The following is a 23,652-nucleotide window of genomic DNA, read 5'->3' as shown; positions in this document are numbered from 1 at the left end:
TATAAATTGGCAGTATTTATATTTATATAATTTCAAAATATTACAAATAGAACTAGAAACTAATATATAATATAACTTTAAAACTAATATATAATTTGTCCTACATGTAATGAGGTATCCTGAGAAATAAACATTTCTCCTCATTATATCAGAGTCAAATGCAATTGTAAAATGTCTATTATATTACTTTGTATTTGACTTGTAAATTATAGCAATTTGAATACATTTTTCATTGCTTTGATAAAAACATTTCTTAATCAATAGCAAAGTTTGTAAGTTAGTATAAAATCTTTATTGAACACCAAACATTTCAATATATTACTCTATATCATCTTCAATGGGATTATTAATGAAAAATTGAAACAAAATAAGAATAAGTAATAATAGTAAAAAGCACAGCACTTAAAAGCAGTTACAATTAATGGTGATATTAAAGACACATTTAAAGAAGTTGTTTTAAAAACCAATATAAAACTAGTCCACAAATTCACAAATTATTTGTATTTAGTTAACTTAAGTCATATGTATTGCTGTGAATATTTTACTGCAGATAAATCAAAACCAAAAGAAAATGAATGAAAAAAAAACACACGCACATATATATACAATCATAGATTAAGATTATAAGAGATCTATTATGCTATATTACGTTTATTGAAGTAAAACTCGTGTCTAACAAACAACAACAATTTGTCAGAATCCACGTATACTGAATAATATTGCTAAACACCAGCTTATTGAAACTGATAATTTAACCGACAACTACGACATTTTCTTCGGGAAATGTGTATGGCGGCACTTCTAAATTGAGTGGAGCTGGTCCTTTCCTGACCCTGCCCGAAGCGTCGAAATGCGAGCCGTGACAAGGGCAATAATACCCTCCAAAGTCCCCAGCATTTGCTATTGGTACGCAACCAAGATGAGTGCACACTCCGATAACAATCAACCAGGCTGGTTTCTGAGTTCGTTCGCTATCCATCTGAGGATGGCGCAAAATGCTCAGTGGAACTGCATTCACGATGTCTACTTCAGACTGCGTCCTAAACAAAATTGAAAATAAATATAGACAATAAATTCAAAAAAATATTTGAAAAGTTGAACATTCGAAAAGAATATTAACTAAACATGTAAAGCTAGTGTTATTTTCTACTATAATGCTTATAGTAAATTTACTATCTGATTTTTTGAAGCATATAATTATCTTAAGTAGAACAAATCTTACCTATGCCTAACAAAAAGCGGTTTTCCACGCCACTTGAACGTTACCGATTTTCCTTCAGGTATTTCGGACAGCTTAATTTCTATTTTGGCCATTGCTAAAACATCTGCAGAAGCTGACATAGACAACACCAGATCATGTACAACAGCTTTTGCACAGTATAAACCAATTACTGCTGTACCTACATTAATAAGTATATATTTATTCATATATATATATATATATATATATATATATATATATATCAATATAATATATATATAAACTTTCTAAACAGGCATCCATCCAGATAATAAAGATAAAGAAAACAATATTTTGTTTGTTAAGGTGAATTTATGGCCCATATATGTTTCGAGTCCCAATTTGACTGTTCTTTATTGGCAATAGAACAATATACAAGCAAATATGCACTAAACACTAACCAAAAACGTTACAAATAAAAATTGTTACTTAGAGACAAGTTAATGAAAAAATAATAACTTATATTGACTTATATTTATAAAATTAATTAAAAAGAAAAATAATAAAATTGAACATCACATTTATGTTTCGTCCTTTGAGATGTGATGTTCAAATTTATTGTTTTTCTTTTTAATTAATTTTATTAATATAATTCATATATATATATATATATATATATATTTTGTAGAGTTTCGAACAAGAATCCAAAAATAATACAAATAAAAAACAAGAAAAGTTTTTAAAAAAACAATTTCTTTATTTAATTATTTGTTTATTGTCGACGTTTCGGAACTAGGTACGTTCCATCTTCAGGAAGATGGAACGTACCTAGTTCCGAAACGTCGACAATAAACAAATAATTAAATAAAGAAATTGTTTTTTTAAAAACTTTTCTTGTTTTTTATTTTGTATTATTTTTGGATTCTTGTTCGAAACTCTACAAAATATACACAAATCCAAGACTCTACCATTCAATATATATATATATATATATATATATATTATTATATTATTGTAACAATTTTTATTTGTAACATTTTCGTTCTGTGTTTAGTGCATATTTGCTTGGAAACGTACGGACTTAATGGTCACCTCAACGAACAAAATATTTTTTTCTTTATATGTATTATCTGGATGGATGCCCGTTTAAAAAGTTTATAGTTTTATCAACATATTTAAAAATATTATCACACACACACACACATATATATATATATTGAGTTTAAAATTCGGGCGTAACATCAAAAAAAATAGTATGAGAGTTTTTTTAAAAGTTTATTTATTTAAAATCCATACGTTTCGGCTAGCATCTTAGCCATCATTCAGTGATAATCAAATTAACTATAAAAATTGAAACTAAATAATATGTAAGGGATTTCAGAGAAAAACAATAATAATAATAATAATAATAATAATAATAAAACACTTATAGTTTTGTATGGATTTTAAATAAATAAACTTTTAAAAAAACTCTCATACTATTTTTATTGATGTTACGCCTGAATTTTAAACTCAAATCGAGCATACACACACACACACACACATATATATATATATATATATATATATGTATAAATATATTAAAATAATATTAATTTTATTAACAATATTTAAGGCTATATTTTTCAATTACTTGCTGTTAGCAAATAAGTGTACCCTCTTCTACTTTGAGCCGAGTCCGAACTCCTAACTTTGGGATTTTTTGTTGCAGTATGTCGATATTCAGAAAAGTCTGGAACTCTGATATCCGTATGCGCACTTCTTATGAAACTTGAGCTCACTAAAATTAAAATAATTTAGTTATTTTTCCCAAATTTGTAATATAATCAAAGAAATTAATAAATACATATTTGTTTTGCCAAATGCTTTATATATAAATTCATAATGGCTTTTTTTATCAATTGTTTCTATATCTTTATGTTTTTGGTCCCTTCAACATAATATTAAGTGGCAATTCTCTATAGATCTTAAATTACTTTTATTAAATTAATAAAAGTAATTTCTCTGATTATATCCACAATATTACGCTAAACATATTAAAGTTTTAATAATTACGTGTTTGATGATTTTTCATAATACAAAAGAATCATGTTTTGCTATTTAAATTTAAATATATATAAAATCAATTTGTAAAATTCAATTTTCTTGCTCAACTTACCTAACAAATAAAAAATAAAATTATAAGAATTTTTTGTACCAATAATGGCTTATATCAGTTAATATTAATAAATCTATTTCTGAATGCTCGCTTCTGAATAAATATTCTATTTATGTTAAAGATTAATTTATTTTACGGTATTTTTAAAAATTATCTTACTAAACTATGCCTTTAAATTAATTATGAATCTTTTTCATTTATAAAATATTTAACAAATGTTATTTAAAACAATATTCGCAAAAATGTGAATATGTAATTATTGATATTTTTTTAATGTTTTAGATAGTATAATTTTTTTTACATTTTACTTATCTTTTTTAGCTATGTTGTTAATCATATATGAAGTTACATTAGTAATTTTCTCAAAACAAGAATGCAAACATGTTACAAAGTAAAAGAAATGGTTCTGCCACAAATGATACACTAATATCATGATAATGTATTATTTTTGGCAGAATCAATCAATCTTTATATAGATTTTGGAAATTATAAATAGAGCTACTGATAATTCTAATAACAAAGTCCAAGGAGGGTATTAAACTTGGAACCGCGTGAGCCGCGCTTTTAGAAATTGTCCAGTATTTGTATTAGACGTGTATTCGTTTTCGGTGCCTTACGGTAAATGCCAATTACACTTAGTTAATTAATCTTCATTATATGATAAATTTGTTTAAATTTTTATATAATATATATGTACTCTCATGCTAGATTTGAAAATATTATAGATTTTATGGTATTATACAATTGAAAAAATACTAAGGTATTGCCTTTTTATATATATTATCTTAAAATATATAAAAACTGCCGTCACCAAAATAATTATTAAAATTATATGACTTCACATAAGATTTGAAAAATTAATCGATTATTACTTGAATCTCGCTGCAAATAATTCGAATTATAATTTGACACATATCTCTCTCACTCTTAATCCATACCGAAATTATTTCGAGCAAACTCGAAAAGAAGTATTATTAGCGCTTTTCTGCACTAATACCAGATTAATATTTCTCACATAATATATAAGCATAAAACAAAAGAGAGAAATTGCGCAAAATGTTACGCGTAGAAAATTAATAAAACGATTGACAATCTTATAATATGATAATCTTATAGATGAGCTGTGTCAATTTTTTATTATAGCCAAATTTATCGGGTTTGGTTGACTGGGGAAGGAAAGGTTTGCTAGTGATCTCTAATCTAAGATCTCTTGCATCCCTCAACCTAAAAATGGTACTTTACTTGAATGATATTACCTTCTCGTTATTCAGTTTTATAAAAGATGTTGGCTCACCCGAGAATTAGTGGTTAGAGCTATAAGATTTGAATTAAAGGTTCCACGTTTAATACCCTCCTTGGACTTTGTTATTAGAATTATCAGTAGCTCTATTTATAATTTCCAAAATCTATACAAAGATCGATTGATAAATTGAATAAAGCAAGCTATTTGTAAATTGAAAAAAAAAATGGTTCTGCCAAAAATGGTACATTATCATGATATTAGTGTATCATTTCTGGCAGAACCATTTCTTTTACCGTATATTAATTACATTTAATGAACTTTTATGAATAAAACATTTTATGGCTTATGATAATTTAAAATGTTGGTTAAAACCATATGAACTCTATCATCATACAAAGTTTCATTGAAATTGTCAATAACGAAAAAACGGATCGCCTGATCTTTACCAAAAACTAATCATAACGTTTCTCAACTGATGATATCTTTCAAACGGTTTTTGAGCTTACTCATTCACATATATTTTGGTGTCAAACGATTAAAATATCGTTCATTCTGACGAAAACATAAACTTCTTCGGAAAATTAAGATATTATTACCTCCTAGTCCGCTGCGCATCTTTATTTTTCCACCAAAACAACTCTTGCATGATTGATTACTGGTGAACAAAATTTTGCGGCGCACTTCAGGTAATATCGGCTCAAATATGGATTCCACAGGTGCCTGTTTTTTATTTGACGTTGCCACCACGTTTGTGCTCCGTTTGCACAAATCCGTAAAGATACTACCTTTAAGCAATGATTTCATGGTTCAATGACTCTCAGGTAAATCAAATCCGAAGAAACAATTTGTCCTAAATAACAAAAAAATCACAAATAGAATGGAATAAACGTGTCAATTTCATCATTATAAACAAATTTATTACCCTTTGAAATTAATAATAGATTTTTCAGATGTTTTTATGTTTTGATAGATATCTGAAAATAAAATGCGTGTTGCCGCAAGTCTAGTTTAATTATAAAAAATATTTATAATTTACCAGTGACACGAAATTTTCCAAGCAAAATTGACAAATCATAATGAAAACAAACGACTGTTGATGTAATTTGTATTTCTAAACTGAACATTGTTTAATTATTTAATTAATTATTAACAATATTTCTTTACAAAATAAGTCAAAATTGTTTAAATTCTAACATTGTAAAATTAACGAAAATCTTTAATTGAAACTTTTTAGGATAAATATAAAGATTTATGTAAATATGCGCACACAGGTGTATGTGAACATGAAATTGATAGAAATTCAATTTAAAATTGTATAATAATTCTTACCTAAAAACTTAAATATAGCTGATTTCATGACATACTTTTAGCACATTCAAATGTAAACTGGCACGAATTAAATAATATTCAGAAAAAATAAAAATTTTACTCTAGACATAAACTAAAGTTATCAGTTATTATGACACAGATATTTGTTTTAAATATATACATATCAAGAGCCTTTAATAGGCCCGGAAGGAAATTTTCTTATATATTTCCTGATAAAATATCTGTGTCATTCAATTATAGGTAACATTGAATACTTGCTCATCGGTATTCATTTATATGTATTTTTATGCGTGCTAAAATAATAAAATTAAGCATTATAGCAGCACAATTTTGAATAATTGGATCCTTTACCTTATTTTTCACATAAAACGCTGACTTACACACATATTTTTACATATAAAAGTTTTGAGTGTATGATATATATATATACTCGTATATATATATAATATATATATATATATATATATATATATATGTATATACATATATATATATATATACTTTAGTCGATATCTAACAGAATTTGCATTATATGCCATTATGTGATACTTTATCATTAGAAATAGACGTACCTATATACTAATACTTTTCAATAGGAAAGTTCCAACAAAAGGTTTGCACATACTTTTCATATTCTAAAATAAAAGTTATTCCTATTCACAACATATTTCAATAACTTTCGATACATTTTCAAAAGTTGGCCGCAATTAAGTAATTCTTTTGAAAATGAATCAAGATGCTGAAAGATTGTCGTTATATTTATGAATTATACATCCATTTTAAAATAAACTTCATGATAAATGTTTTTTCCTTTAATATTATTGAACTTTAGATTCCAATAATATTTAATTATTTATAGGGCACACATGTAAATAATTCATTATTTTTTCTCAAATATGTTTATAAGTACTAGTCATATTAATAATATTCTACATACAATATTTTCTCTCGCCCTCATGCGTAAAAAGGCAAATTAATATTTATTATCAATAATACTTACTAATAATATCATGTTTAGTATAAAATGATATACATAGATTAACATTGTCTAATAAAACAGAGATATATTTTATAATTACATACTTTGATTTTTAACGAGTATTCGTATATTTAATATTACATCGCTCTTATGCTGATAGAATAGAATAAACAAATTTGGTTCAAGAAGGTCTAATACATGATGGTCAGCAAAGCAAAATTATAGAACGTAAACAACTTAATGTTTACATAGAAGTATGTTGAGTATTTGAAGTGTGGATATCGAATATATTAAGCAAGCTTTCAGATTTAGCACTATGTTTTGTTTCAATGAAACCTTCCTTATATATTTTAATTGTAAACATTATCAAACAAATAACACCAACTTGGTCCCAAGATCAGCTCACCAGAAAATGGATATTAATATACTTTGGTTGGTGATCAAAATCAAATTCAGAAATCATTCCAAAAAACAATAAACGTGTTAAAATTGTAGTTCACAAAATAATATATAGATTTTTACCAACTGTTTGTTATACCAGGAGATTGATTCCACAATAGTGCAAATTTTTTCGGCTTGCGCGTTTAGAAATTTATTTATTTATAAATAGTTTTCACAGCAGAAGGTTTGAATCAACTTTCAATTTCAATAACACGTAAGCATATACTTACAATATATTTTATTGTTCTCTTGTCATGCATTTGTATTTTAATAACGATTTGTACATAAAGAAAATTAAATTATTAACGATTTGTAAGATCGAGTACAATGTCGCAAATAATTAAAATATCTTGTAAAATTTCGTTTGTTTAATTAGTTTTTGAATCGACAAAAGTGCCGCAGTAGAAAGTTCCACCATTTTGCCAATTTGCAGTTAGTAGAAGTTAGACTTCTAAAAGTTTTTATGTTGTGTTACGATATACATGTTAATTTACACTTTAAATTATGAAAATAATATTTAAAAAAATATCTACATATAAAATCTTGATCAATTCTATCGCGTATTGATGCTTTTAAAACTGTAATATCATATTTTAAAGTAATTATTCATGTCCTGTAAACAAATTTGCATGGCTGTAGCAAATTTGATTACCGTGGTTTGTTGAAAAATTAATTTTCAATATGATATATTAAGTAGTAATAAGATTTTAAATTTCAAATATATGCAAAGTCAAAATTTATCTTAAGTAATAATAATTGCATATATCGACGCCATTAATAAATCTTAACAATAATAATAATATAATATACAATTGATTTGTATAATATAAATTAAAATTTGTAAAATATAAATTAAATTTGTACTAAACAAAATTTCTTAAATATATTCTATATATTTTACTTTATATATATATATATATATATATCTATGTTTAAAACCATTTTTATATGAACAGTTAAAATTCGCGTACATCGTACAATTGTACTGGTCAATAAATACAATTTACAATGATGCAATGTACTGGTCAATAAATCAAAAATATTCATTTTCCATTCACAATTGATGATTTCGCTAGCAGGGCAATGCTCTTATTAGTATTTTAAAAAACTAACGTAAATACGATTAAAATATCCGAGAAATCTTCATAGTTTTCTTCGACGTTTATAAAGAAATTAAATTGTTAAAATTAACACGCCACGATTTAAACTTTAGAGAATAAATCCAAACATACGTCGCAAACGTTCTTAATAAATTAATTAAATTAAAGTATTTTTTTAAAATACTATTATTATTTCAGACGGCTTCTGGTGCAGGAGCAGTCAGGCTGGCGCACACCTCCAGCATTTCACCTGACTCGACTTCACCATTTACCGCTCTCTGAGAATCTCTCCAAGGTATCAGCAAAATGTGTATTCGCTAAAATAATTTAATTAAAATGACAAAGGATAATTAAAAAATATCAAAAAAATGTAAATATCTTCAGAAATCGTGGACATAATATAACATGTATGGATGGAAGAAATTTTTTTGCGTTGAATAAATAAAACTGCTTTTGCAAAAGCATATCTAATCTATCAACGTAGATATTTTGAATTTAGAGATGAATATTTCTTCATTGAATGACTAAATATTTTCCAGTCTAGTTGCGAGACAATTTTTGTGACGCACGTACAACTAATTGTTTAAATGTTAGTAGATCTTTAACATTTAAAATTCGACCCCATTTATCATTTGAGCCCATCTTTGTTCAATGCCACGACTCATCCAGATCGATATCAAGCAGTATGATATCAAATTTCCACAAGCTTACGAAACGATGACTAATTGCATAATAAATTTTACTATCATAAAACATGTTCCACGCAGATATTGATGTTCGAATCAAAAATTCGATTTTCGCCATCGATTTAAACTTTCTACACAGTTAAGTTTTAGAATCATTTTCAATTAGTTTATCTTTAAAGATTCACAAACGTGGAAGTATATAAAGGTGTATAAGTATATTAGTATTAGAACTTAAACAAAAGGATCAACACGGATTCATTTACATAAGACTATAAAAGTAAATCGACTACGATTGGATCAACTTACAAAATTAAAAGCACTAACCTGTTTAAGACTGCCTTTTGTCTGAAGAATTTTGATCACAGCCATAATCGGGATCATGGCAACACTTGAACCAGCAATGCACCATCCCATCACATTTGCCCAATAAGGGTATACGTAACCTTCATAAGTCAATGGTTCGTAACCTATAGCAATAAAATTAAAATGAAAATGAAAATTGAAAATTAAAATTGGTATAAATATTTTTTATAATCTCAAAGAACTTACCTAGTAAACCGTACATTGTAATGAAGATTAGGAATATAGGTGCCACAAATTTCCAACAAACTTTCCAATAGATACCAGGTGAGAAACCAATCATGTCCTTTATATCCTGGCAAAATCGTTCGGTGCCTATAGAGAAAAATTTATATAAATAATTGATATGGAATAATAAATAATTCGAATAATCGATATTGCAAATAATATTGTAATATATTTATACATATATAAAATATTTTGACATGTGTTAGTTACTATGACAAAATTTAATTAATTTAAAAAACAGTTAGTTCCTCCGAAATAGATTAACCAGTTTTTACGATATTTTATATTCACATTCAGTACCACTTTTCATACCCTTAAGTGATTAGGGTTGGCTACCTCTAACAATTTTTTTTAAAATAATAGACTATTTTTTATTACAATTTTGTAAGGCGGGTACAAAAATATCTAATTCATAATAAAACTAGGCATCCACTAAAAACTAGAATTGATTATATTATTCTGAATTATGTATTAAACAACTAAATAGATTTTTTAATATAATTATAATGAAAAATTTATTTCTTTGTGAGTGTGTATTTTGAAACATTTTTAATTTCAATACTTTCAAAGTTTTTCAATATAATGGGATATTCCAATAGTGGAAATTCTTTATAAAAAAATTAATCAATATTTTTATGTAATTAGAAAAAATAATACATTATAAATTTGAATATATAATATATTATTGTCGTTTTTGAATGTACTAAAACTTTGTTTCAACGGCACTTACTTATGACATATTATATAGAATCAATAGTCAATAGCTAGTTTCGTTTCAAAACGGAGGAAAAGCGTATAATTATGATACATTTTTTAGTATCTCTACATTTTTTAGTAATCTTAATTGAGATTAAAGATTCAGTAACTCAATAAAAATGGTCTATTTATGTATTCTAATAGTTTCGCAGAACTACTTGATCTGTATTAATTATTCTCATCTATGGTAAATTTACAAAAATGCCAAATTATCGCCAAATCTTGGTGGCCAAATTTTAATTGTTTAATTTACCCAAATTCAAACTCATTCTAATAGCAACAAATTTTTACCATATATCCAAGAGACAGCAATAGATTCAAAAAGTACTGCAACCAATATGCTATAACCAGCTGCGTATCGATCCAAAAGTTGAAAGAAGTAGAAACCACCTTGAGTACAACTTACGAGTCCAACAAGAAAATATATTACGAATAAAACTGCAACAAATTTTTCCCTGTGTCTTCCTAATACTGGAAATTCATCACTTAAGGCCGTTATTATGGCTTCAGAACCGCCAAACTAAAAATAAAGATAAGTAATAATTAGAAAAAATATTATTTATATACACCGATATATCAAAAGTGATTTGAATACCAATATAGTTCCTTAGTACTTAACAGATGATAATTTTTTATGTGATTCTGAAATTTTTAAATTTATTGAGCTTCAAATATAATAATTCATAAAACATTCGCTAAATATCTACTTTTATTGTTCAACTCAATTAAATTCATATATTAGGATGCCATGCAAATAGCATTCGTTTAAGTATATAACATTGGTATGAAGTGACCTTCTAATGTTTTTTAAATTATTTTTTATAAATATTATGAGAAAGCTATAAATTTGTTAATGAATGTAAAAATGAATACAATTTAAAATTTGACACTTACAGAACTGTCCAAACCAAGTGTGAGCAACATCAAAAAGAAGATGAGCGCCCAAAAAACGCTTCCTGGCATAGTTGCAATTGCTGCTGGATAAACAATAAAAACAAGACCAGGGCCTTCGGTCGCAACATCTTGTATAGAACGACCAGAAGCATGAGCCATATATCCTAATACACTGAAGATCACAAAACCAGCAACAAATGATGTGGCGGAGTTTATCATGGAAGTCAACAAGGCATCTCTAAAAAAGGGAAAAAAGTGATTAGTTTTGACCATGCTAAGAAATATTTAGAATAAATAACAAATTTCATGTTTTTTCGAGATCCAAAAGCCTTAAGTAACTCAATATCATGATTATGTGATTTTATCTTTGATTGTTATTATTCAGCCATAAAAATAATTTTATATTTTTTTATATATTTTTTTCTTGTACTCACTTGTATACATTGTTGTGATACTGATTGTAGGAAGCATATGCCAAAAGCACACCAAATCCAGGCCCCAAAGAAAAAAATACTTGAGTGGCTGCATCAACCCAAACCTACAGAAAAAAATAATATTAATATTCAATTTGCATTGCGTCACCTCTAAAATTATTATACATTTGCTGCTAAAATTCTTATATCGCAGTATATTTTTTCTATGAAGCAACAACGACATTTTCAGCTATAGAAACACTCCTTTATTTGAGGAAGAAATTGGACACTTTGATAAATTCACTTCATGCTACAGAAGAAAATTCATTGGTTTTTCCATATATCATATGTTATAAAATATCACTTAAAATGATACAAGTTGTGCATGACACGTTGCATCATGAATCATTTTTAAAGAACTGCTTGAAATTTTGTTGTAATAACTGAAACCTTATGTGTTTGAAAAGCATAGATATCGTTTATAATAATTATCTTGACGATTTTCTTTGGAATTTATTATTTATAATTATAGTATAGAAATAACAATACTAGTTGTATATTATTTAAATTTGATTATTTATGTTTCTTACCTCGGCTTTTGTCAGAGTTGTAAAATTTGGACTTAAGTAGTATTTAATACCTTCTGCTGATCCTGGTAACGTAATTCCGCGAATAAATAAAATTATTAATACTACGTAAGGAAACAATGCTGTAAACCACACCACCTGAAATAGGAGATAAAAGTTATATAATTTGTGTTAAGACTGACTATTCTATAACTTCATAATTTTATATAATAATTGATTTTCCAATGAATATGGTCACACGCCTTTATCTTCATCTTAATGAATAAATCTTATATTTATGGTTCTAAGGTAAATTAAATTTGACTTCTGATATGTTAGACTTATAATGAAAGTGTAATAAATAATTATATTAGATATGATTGTATCCAAGATTTTATTCAGATTTAAAATATTAGCTTACAGATATCTAATAAATATTCTGCCATTTGCTTACAAGCATGGGGACACTTGGAATAAAATAATAACATCATATACTAAATAGAGTACATTAAAGTTTATATAGTTTATTATTATGCCAGAACTAGAATTTATTTAATGCTTTTAAATAAAATGCAATTACTTTAATTTTTTTATTGCAACAATAATAATAATCATTGCGAGTGCTTAATTCAAAATAAGTGTATGAGGCAGGATTAAGTATGTAAACTTCTAGTACATAAAAACAAAATTTTGCATTCAAATAGAATTTTCTCTTGATAAAGTATTTACGTATTTGATAAAGTAAAAAAAAATAAAAAATATAGGTATTAAGAAAAACAACACACCTTTCCTGATGTGCTAATTCCTTTCCAAAGTGAAAAGTAACAGATAATATAGACAGCCAAAAGACATAGTGCCATATCCCACTTGATTCTTCCTAGATCGTGAATTCCATCGCTTTGGTCAAGTTCCAAAATAACCCGCCTAAGACAAGAAAAGAAATGTCCATCAATTTAAAATACATAATTTTATGTAGAGAAGATTTATGAAAAGTCGAGTAGCAGTATATACTTTTTTAATGCAAAATATCTCTACAAAATATATCTATTTACATAATTTTATACCCTTTTTCATAACCAAAATTCCAAAAAGGTTTAAAATACTCCTGTGATCCAATAGCTTTAAGGGAGTATTCGATTGTGGAGGCATGAGTTTTAAGTGATATTTAAATCATCGTAAAATGGCAATCAATTTTTATATTTTTTTTTATAATTGCTTTATCAACCAATAGTTTTAAGGAAGTATACTAGTATGGAGGCATGAATTTTAAGTTATTGTTAAATCATTGTAAAATGTCAATCAATTTTTATATTTTTTTATAATTGCTAAAACTTATGATTAATTTTGATTTTAATTTTGCAGACTAAAACATTGCTCAATTTTATTTGAATAGCAAGTATTTCAGATCGACAGCACAATTAGCGCAATGCCCTTGAACGGCATAGGGACTCAAGATGCAGAATTTATAATACTCGCTACTAATTGAAATTATAATACAATTAAAATTCTAAGCATTTATGTCCATCCCAAGAGACTTCCAACATTGAGAATTCCCTACAGAATCTATTTACTTAAATACACTCCTATTTGCATGATGTAAATTTATATGTAGTGGTGATTCTTTACATTACTCAATTTGCTTATGGAGTTGATAATAGTTCCAATTTAATAATTGTACTATTCGCTATTTTATCATGTGTATTAATTTAATATACATTGACATATTAAGGTCACAAGTTTATGAAGAAATTTCCAATTATTTTAATTTTTTGTCAACTATTTATAAAAGTAGTTCTCTGGGTTATATCAATTAAGCACAGTCTTCTTATTGACCCACGTGTTCATTGATTATGGAATAATCCTGATTAATCATAAAAAAAGTAATAATCATTAATTTCTCACGAAGCACATAAATTACACAAAATCATGAAAAGCAAAATTTCTTGATATTTTTACCTTTAAAAACCCTTTGATAAAAATATTTTAGCACCCCTAAAAATTGATGTTTTGTATTAAAGTATATGTTTAATTTTTTTGTTAATGCTTTCGAAAAAATTTATAAATCATTTAAGTAATGTAAAAACATATTGTTCAGGTTGACGGAGTAACAATAATTTAATAAGTTTTTAAAAAAAGGTCATTCCAGCTGTTTTAGAGCATTTGATTTTAATCTTATACGCTTTAATCTTTAACGCATATGCATGATTTTTCTCAATGAATTTGTAGTCCAAAAGTTTGGTCTAATACACCGAATGTTTTGTTTTTATATATTCAAGCCAAACTGAGGAGCATTTGATGTTAATCAATTTTTTATCGCATAAGCATAAATTTTGTCAATGAATTTGTAATCATATATTGTATTATTTAATTATTATTTTGTAAATATAAAAGTATGGTCTAATACACCGAATGTTTTGTTTTTATATATTAAAGCCAAACTGATGCATTTGCCAAGCTTTTACTCAGAAATTCAAAAAGCCCTTTACCTAACTTAACTGCACCATAAATAAAATTTGCAGAGTTTCATTTGGGTAATATAATTGATATTTCAGTTAAATTATAAATATTATATTTGCATAACATGTTTGAAAAAAAAAGTAAGAAAATGTATCCCAATCGTTACTGTTCTAATTCATTTACCAATCCAAATAATGATCTTTAGTTATTTTTTTCGATGCTTTATCTATTAATACGTATAAGCATTAAGGTAACTATAAATATTTTAATTTTTGCTTCTGAACATTAGTATTTATAATTATAAGTAATTAATTTTTATTGTTAAGATAATCAACACAATGGCCAACTGACTGATTATAAATGTGAGGTACTTTGATATAGCAGTATGATAGTAAATCATATACTGCTACAATGAAATAAACAAATGTAATCATAGATTCATTGACGATTATAATTATAAGTAAAAGGACTGATGTAATAATATTATTTATAAATCAATAAAAACATATAACAAACAATAAAACAAATAACATATTTTATACAATGATGATTTCATAGCAATTTTGCAACTTTTTTCGATGATATCGAGTTATTTCTTTTCAGCTTTTATTATGCGTAATGGAATCGTTATTAAGATGCTCGATTTAAGGTTAATATAATTATATGATATGCATTATTTTTATAAAATTACTATGATTATAACGCACTACAGGCATACTTCGTCTTCTGTGTTACAAAGCTTCACTCAAAATGTTATAAATTCTAGATTTTATAATAATCTAGTATAAGTTTAAGTAGAAAAACATTTTCCAAATTTTGAATATTTTAAAAAATATACCAAAATACAAGTATTTGAAAATCAACCAAGTATTTTATATGTTGTTTAATGTATAACCAATCGTTGAATTGTGTAATTAACCTATCTAATAGATCATTACACAGCGCAAATATATTTGTGGGAAACCACATGTACCACATGTACCACACCTACCATATTTACCGCTCATGGAACGTTTACCGCATTTACTACATTTACCACTTAAATACTCATATGGACATAACATTTTCAAACCAAGTTCACAAAAAATATCTATTCTTTTATATTTTTCTATTCATTATACTTGCAGCTATAATATCTATAAACAAATATATGCAAATGGTAATTTAAGGCTACTAAATAGAAATATTTTATATTATCATATATATTGTCAACAAAGTAAAAAATTAAAATGCTATAATTTCAATATGTTGTCATGATACAAATATTCTATTCCTCACATATATTTATTTATTTATTTGTTCATAAGCACATATATTTATTTCAAGCTCTTGTCAAGGTTATTAATAATTAATACATAAAGGCAAGTAATTTTAAAATAATATTACATATTATTTTGAATGTAATATATTAAATACTTTTCGTTTAAGATTATCATTATAAATCCTTAATGATTTTAATTAAAGAGTTATTGCATTTAAAAAAATGGAAAGTATTTTATAAGATATTTCGATGGTAAAATAAATGTTATCAGTCTAATTTAAAGTTAACGCACCCATTGATTGTAAAAAGTAGTTGAAGACAATGCACCATTTTTTGCAAATATATTTTTTTCAGAATTTGTAAAATATATGCAATATTAGTTATTTGAGTTTATAAACTTACGTAAAATATTCGGCTGCTGGCGATTCCGAATCAGTTATATCAATTTGTGCAGCTGCTGAAATATTCTCTCTTGTATATTGAAACTGTAATAGAAAAGTCAATTAATTTTTCCATAAACTCATATAAATTTAATAAAATGATACTTAATTTATAATTAATTTATTTATATATATTTATAATTAAATTTCAGTTAATAGTAAATTTATAAAAATTTTACCTAATCTTTGAAAACATCTGAAAAATTATTTATTTCATATCTTTCGAATGTTTTGATAAAATCACAAAATATATGAAGTGATCAAATAAGAATAACTAAATGAAAAATAATTATATTACGAATAATATTAAAAACTGTAACACTTTTTTATAGTCAAATTAGCCCTTCTTCGATCGGAGTGGCCTGGCCAGACTTTTTCCGACTTCAATTTAAAAAAAAAAAACTTTTAGTAATCCTATCGACTTGAAATTTCTAGACTTTTCTTAAAATCTCATTAGCTGTCGATCAATAAAAAAAATCAGGACAAAAAAATGTGTGGTCCAGCCAGACTACTCCGACCGTTCGAAGGTAAATAAATATCCGACCGACGGAGGGTTGAAAATGCTGATATGTAATCTTAAGTTAAGTAAAATATAGACAATTTAAATTTCTAAATAAAATACATTAAATCATACATCATAGAGTTCAATTCAAGTATTTCAGTTCTGAATGTCTTCAATATATTGGAATCCATAAATTTAGAGAAGATAAATATGTATTTTAAAAAGTTATCTTTAGAAATACTAAAAAATAACTTGATGTATATCGATTTTTTGTAAGGTATGATAAAATGACCAGTAGATATCTCTAATATAATTTTATATTTATAAGTTTTAAGTGATTTCAATAAAAAAAATTCCACTACAGGTTTAAAATCAATAAAAATTGAATAATTTTGCATCGAATTGAAGAAATATACTAAAATTTTGATACATATATATCTACTATATCTATTGAAAAAAATACTATGTGAATAAATTACTATATAACCTACAGGTCTACAAGCAGGAGTATTCCAATAGTTGTCGCACGATGCCCAAGGCAATTCGGATGTAAACGACGCGAAGAAGTACCTCAGTGCCCACGCTATTATTACATTATAGTAAAAATCAACATAAAAGGCTATCACCACCACCGCATAACCGATTCCTGTAAAAAAAATTAATATAATTATATTTATTAGTAATGAATAGTAGCAACTTATAAATTTTAGAAATACATAATAATATTTAGTAAAAAAAAACATGTAGATCACATTTTTCTGAAAGAAGAGAGAATTTCATGTCCTTCTTCAATAAAGATTACCTTTCACTCTTGCGATTTTATTATAATTTAGCTTTGAAATTAAAAAAAAACTTTTAAAAGCTCAGAAAAAAAAGTGTCCAATTCTATGAGAATGTGTTTTAGGTGATTATATATGTTGATCATATACTTTGTAGATTTAGGTATAAACATCCATATTTTTCAATTCAAAGCGTCTAACTTAAATCAATTTATACTAGAAGTAATTACAAAATAGACGTTAATATTTAAAGCATGTCTGTATAACGGTAGTAAATCTCTTCAATGGTAAAATTAACAACTCTTCATTTGAATAACTTAGAATATTCCGAAAATTCTAAAACAAAAACAATAAGACCTTCAATGAATCAATAACTCAATAGGGCTTATTTTCGACCTGATAATTTTAATGCTTTCGTTGCTATACAATTTGAGGTTTTTAAAAAACTCGTTTTTATTCGTATCTATATTTTGTTAAAAAATACTAAAAACTAGTGGGGTGCATGGCATCGTGCCTTAAGGCAAATTCCTGAAACTTCCCGTACCGTTACAAAAGTTAAATATTTTCAAATAGATTATTATAAATACTGTAACATTGTCTTTATAATTTGAATTATTTTCAGAAAGTGCCATTTGTTGTATATTTAGCTCTGTATAATCAAAATGATTGAATCTGCCTTTGCTAAAAACTAAGCACCTCTTCTCCCAATCATTACAAATTGAATGTTTTTTAGATCATTCAAATCGGATACTCCGTTCTCTCAAAAGCTTGATTTTTATTTTCTGCACTCTTTGCTCCGTATCTCCGTAATGGCTGGACCTGCCTTTGTTTAAAACTAATTAGCCCAAAAACGTGGATAAAAAAATGCGGTCATTCAAAACACACACATACATCCATTTTTTCTGAGGTATGCCAAAATGTTCAGAAACCTTCAAAACGTCGAGAAATGCAAAAAATATCATTTTCGATTTTCGGCCCATTACTATAACTACCCTACGGGAATTTAAAATGTATTTATGAAAATGTTTAATTTCCTTCAAGGCAGATACTAACATATACCATCATAATTTATCACGGTGAAATAAATAAGAGCAAATAAGCACAAAGGTTTTGAAACTAATTTAAAATTTTTTTGGAAACCTTAATTTCTTTTGAATTTATTTTTTTCTGCTAATGACTAACTAACTAATTGATACACTTAAAAACACTCGCAAGTTCACAAGCAATTGATAAAATTTATACGCCAATGATAAATAATGGGTTATATTTAATTTCATAACTGTGTGTAAACATTACTCGTAAAAACTACTTGTTATAAATAGAAGATTGAACATTTTAAACTATTTGTAAGTACTTTACTTTATATTACGCTTGTCGTACAAGTTGTAAAAATTTAGCATGTTGTTCCTGCGGAAGTTACGTCAAATATTAGTGCAAACATTCAAAACGTGAACAAACTTCGGAGATTCTTGGAAATATAAAACAGTTTGTTTAGAGAATAGAACAATTTTCGATGTTCGATTATTTTGATTATTTAGTTTATTTGCTATTCCGGGCCCTACGTGAAATTAATAACGCAATAGTTTAAAAGTATTTATTTGATGGGTCAAATTATATTAACGGACAATGCACGAATCATCTTCAATTGACCAGCTGTTGTTACGCATGAATATATTACCAAATATTTGTTTTATTGCACTATGGCTACTATAATAATAAAAGATTTGATTTGAAAATCGGCGCGCAAGAATAAGTGCTTTTACTGGCAGAATTAGTTAGGATAACAGCATGATTTTATGCTAGAAAACAGAACCGCCTTTTAAAAATATAAAAATAGATATATGTATATGAAATTTTTATATATCATTAATGGTCTATATCCATACCTATAAATTAACAATCACATATGAAAACTCAATATGCCACGAATCGTTGTTGGATGTTAAAAACGATCAACTATTGAATAGTGTGATTAACCTATTCAAAAAATATAGTACATAGAAATTCATCCTGGCAAATGATTTTTTTTTATCCTGGTGGGCAATTGAATCCATTAGAAAGTATTATTTTCTTATGTTGCACTGACTCAAAACACATAATTAGATACTTCTAAGCACATTTGGTAAGATTTTGTCCAGAATTTCTTGACCAATATCAGAAGAGAGTCCTCACAAGTATTGTTTAAGCCATAATCGATTGGCATATTGATGCCAAAATTGATCTCAGTAGAAAATAAATACATGACTCAAAGCACACAATTAAATACTTCGAAGCACATTTGGTGAGATTTTCAAATTCTGCACATTTGGTAAGATTTTCAGCTTCGAACAATATTACTAAACCAACTGCATTATTTCCATCGTAAATTTATTACACCCTTAAGGTCAATTTTCCAATGGAGATTGCTATCAAACGAATATACAATTACCACTTTGATTCAGAAGACTATTCCAACAATTCAAAAATCATTCTAAAAGATTCAATTACCATATTTCAATTACCGAGGCGTTTCTTCGTAATTAATAGTTCATGTTTTATCTTCAAGATACTTTAATATAATTAGAAAAAAAAAACGATACCTATTTGAATAGTGCATGTTGAAAGTCACGCTAAAAATTAAATTACAATATATATTTAAGTTGTGAGAGCAGTTAACCGATACATTTCTTTACTAAAACTTAACTTAACTAAAATATCTTATAAATTGAATGAAATTTATTTAGGTACCTACTATTATTACCAAGAGTTAATTCAGCTCTGATTAGTATAACATCGCTTACCATATAAAATCTTTTATGTGGTTATTAAATTAATATCGCAAGATAAAGGATAAGAACTATTTATTAACGTCATTATGATTTACAAGAGTCTCTATAATGACTCCAAATAATAATTATAAAGAAATTTAAAGGGTTACATAATAAGCTGTTAACCAAGTTTGAGATAATTTAATTATACTGTAGAATAATAGGGCAATTAAAAACAAATAATTAATTTTAATGCTACTTAAAACAATTTATTGACTATTTTTATATAGCCTTTTTAAAATATACCGATTCCTTATTATCGGAATGAATATTAAATTGGAATTAAATGAGGTGTTTTAAAAGATAATCTCCCGAATATTCAAATAAAACACCGGAATAGTAACTTGGCATACTGTTTATGAAAATCTAGTACTATTTCATGCATTGACAAAAACTTGTAATTTAATTTATTAAAAATTTTGCTTTTACAAAAGCTTCATTTCTTTCCGGTAAATATTATTTATTTCAATCATACGTGTGTTCATAATAAATTCATATCCATCGAATGTTCATCCATCCAAACAATTAAATTAACATTTTATATGTCACTAATTCATAATATTTTTATTGAAGTTCATCAACAAAATCATAAAATTTGAATTAATAAGAATTTGCATGACTTTTCCACATATGAGAACGAGTACATTTTCAAGCAAAGAGCTTATTTTAGAATATTGTTCAAATTGTGTATAGTAGATCTTCAAATTCAAGATAGAAGTAGACTAAAAATTTCGACAAACAATTTGATATAATAGAAGAATTTAATAGTGATCAATAAAGTTTTGTCACATTCCGATATGTTTCAGCAAAAGAGAGAAATCCATTAGGCGAAACTAAATTTGATCAATCGTGTCAAGAACAGAAAAGGGTTACTTATGATTTTTCCATAGACGGAGCGATAGTAGTGAGCTTTATTTCTTGGACGTTTTTGATGATATTAATAAGATTTATATACAAAACATCTGAGAATAAACATCTCTTTACTAATTGTAAGGTTAATCTGAGAATAAAGTCGCTTTAAAGTTGGATTCATTTGCATGCCAGTCACCACTTTAGTGCTGAAATATGCAAGTAGATGATAAGACAGTTTTCCAATAAATATAAATTTTCTTATGTCATCACATAAGACCATCATGCTAACACTAACATCAAAATATATAAATGATATTTATAAAATCCCTACTATTCACTATTTAAACAGATAATTACAAAGAAATGATCTTCGTCCAATGTTTATCAAAAAACTAATAACACGACTTAACCCAAATCTTTCAAATTTTTTTAAATTAAAAAAAATCGGCAATTAAGCTAATCACAATTATGTTTCTTCAAAGAGATTTTTATATTTATAGATTGCAAAAATTTTCAACCAAATTTTCGTAAAAAACTTTCAAATGATTTTGAAAATTCAAAAACTTCTCGAAAGATATTATTTGGAAATTGTGTTGATTTTGAAAATTTATTTTTGTTAAATAATTTTTTTTAGCAATCTTTATGAAAAATTGTATGGCAATAAAGTTGTTAATCGAAAATTACGATACTAATTTATTGATAATATTAATTGATACTAATTTATGCATATTAAAATATTAGAGGCCTACGGCAAAATTTGGATCAATGTGCAACGCTTTTAGAAAATTCGTTTATAGTACGTTTTACAATAATGCGAACTAAACCATTTATCAAAAATAATTAACATGTTTGGAAATATAGACCAAATTGAAAAATCTGCAATAGCTTCTCGCATTATGATGCTACTCGGCATAGGGAAGACTGGGTAATAATTTATCTTAAAATAATTTTGTTAATTTACCAGTTTATTGTCCACATCCCGAGAAAGGTTGTGACAGGCATAGAACAATAGGTAAACATCAAAATAACTTTTATGGTCAGAAACGATATTTATTGTCAGAAATAAGTTCCACAAAACAACATAATTATTTAAACAAAGATTATGAATATAATAATACAATATATAAAAAAAACATAATTTTTTAAACAAAGTTAATAAAAAATCTTTGCAAAATCTTTTTTTGTACATTAGATTTTCCATTCCTTTCTCTTTCGTATTATGACTTATTATTAGTTAAGTTAATTTTGTTTCATCATTTGATCTTCACCCGAGAAAGACAAGAAATACATGTCACAACCGTACCCATAAAATTTGTCCCAATCGTACCCAATGCAGTATACAAGAATGCAACAGTTATTATTAAAAGAAATCGAATAGAAAAACTTACTTTTCACTCTTTAAAAACAATGCGGTCTACAGATCATATTAATGTAGGGCACAGACTGAATGCAATAATGGAAACATGTTCAAACAAACATACTACATCATTCTCCCTTTGGCTCTATGTCAAAATCAGCATAGTTTAGCTGTTATGACGATTGTCACTACCGTACCCTGGTACAACTATACGCAATCTCCCTAACTTATAAATCACTCCTAAATTAAAGTAATTATTTCTTGTTATGTTCTTATGATGTTGATATTATATTGATTAAGTCCATCTTTTATCCATTTCGGTAAGTTCATGCAACATACCTTAAGACAAAATGCTACTTACCCACCTAGTTATAACTATCAATCTTCGAATTAAAGGATCAATATAATATTGAAAGTATAATATTGAAAGAGTACGTATTTTGAGAAACATTATGGGATTATAGGCTAATGCTCAGGGATCATATGGCGTAGAGATCTCGACCGTCGTTTCTTATTGTCGTACGAGGCGAGAGGATTTAAGCACAAATCATATCAAAATTCTTTAGCCTTTAGCGGGAATGGCTGCGAGCACGTTCGCAGTCGCGGAAAAGCACTTACTGACCGCGGGTAAAGTGACACTCGGCAATCCACAACGGCTCACCTCAGATATATCATTGTAATGTGACGTTTCCTTTAAAAAATACATCCAGACAAGTTCGAGACCGAAAACGGCTATGCAATCGTTTCGAGATATGTGAAATTGAATAACTACGAGGGTTAACATTCAAATTGAATAATAGTTTATGTTTGTATTGTGAAGATGCCCTAAGTTGCAAAATGCTTTCAGAATAGCATTGTTTTTTT

At 26.6% G+C, this 23,652-nt stretch overlaps 2 protein-coding genes across 2 annotated transcripts; both read right to left on the bottom strand.

Annotated features, from left to right (window-relative positions):
- Positions 1–751: 751 nt before the first annotated feature.
- LOC113385743 (cytochrome b-c1 complex subunit Rieske, mitochondrial-like) lies at positions 752–5,196 on the bottom strand. The gene is made up of 4 exons (XM_026623582.1): positions 5,178–5,196; positions 2,814–2,960; positions 1,223–1,400; positions 752–1,040 (listed from the first exon to the last, which is right to left on the bottom strand). The coding sequence occupies exons 1-4, from the start codon at positions 5,194–5,196 to the stop codon at positions 752–754; spliced, it is 633 nt and encodes a 210-aa protein (XP_026479367.1).
- A 3,428-nt stretch (positions 5,197–8,624) lies between these two features.
- On the bottom strand, positions 8,625–19,172 carry LOC113385742 (sodium-dependent dopamine transporter-like). Its single transcript, XM_026623581.1, has 11 exons — positions 19,142–19,172; positions 17,473–17,639; positions 16,454–16,536; positions 13,119–13,257; positions 12,358–12,492; positions 11,789–11,892; positions 11,355–11,592; positions 10,752–10,980; positions 9,666–9,791; positions 9,441–9,583; positions 8,625–8,747 (listed from the first exon to the last, which is right to left on the bottom strand). The coding sequence occupies exons 1-11, from the start codon at positions 19,170–19,172 to the stop codon at positions 8,625–8,627; spliced, it is 1,518 nt and encodes a 505-aa protein (XP_026479366.1).
- Positions 19,173–23,652: the final 4,480 nt, after the last annotated feature.

Source organism: Ctenocephalides felis, unplaced genomic scaffold, assembly GCF_003426905.1.
Source record: "Ctenocephalides felis isolate EL2017-DRISC unplaced genomic scaffold, ASM342690v1 CF-g0.4_SCAFFOLD_03571, whole genome shotgun sequence".
Classification (NCBI taxonomy): Eukaryota; Metazoa; Arthropoda; class Insecta; order Siphonaptera; family Pulicidae; genus Ctenocephalides; species Ctenocephalides felis.
The sequence above is the reverse complement of the archived record's forward strand: the minus strand, read 5'-3'. Positions and strand labels throughout refer to the sequence as shown.

Bases quoted from the DNA above. Each gene is read 5' to 3' on its own strand.
- LOC113385743 (XM_026623582.1), bottom strand. The intron at 1,401-2,813 runs GTAATTGAAAAA...TTATTAATGTAG, and splicing joins CACTTATTTGCTAACAGCAA to GTACAGCAGTAATTGGTTTA. The intron at 1,041-1,222 runs GTAAGATTTGTT...AATTTTGTTTAG, and splicing joins CCGCTTTTTGTTAGGCATAG to GACGCAGTCTGAAGTAGACA.
- LOC113385742 (XM_026623581.1), bottom strand. From the start codon at position 19,172: ATGCTAAATTTTTACAACTTGTACGACAAGC. The intron at 17,640-19,141 runs GTAATATAAAGT...TTTTTTTTACAG, and splicing joins TTACAACTTGTACGACAAGC to GAATCGGTTATGCGGTGGTG. The intron at 9,792-10,751 runs GTAAAAATTTGT...TTTTCTCTATAG, and splicing joins TGCTGTCTCTTGGATATATG to GCACCGAACGATTTTGCCAG.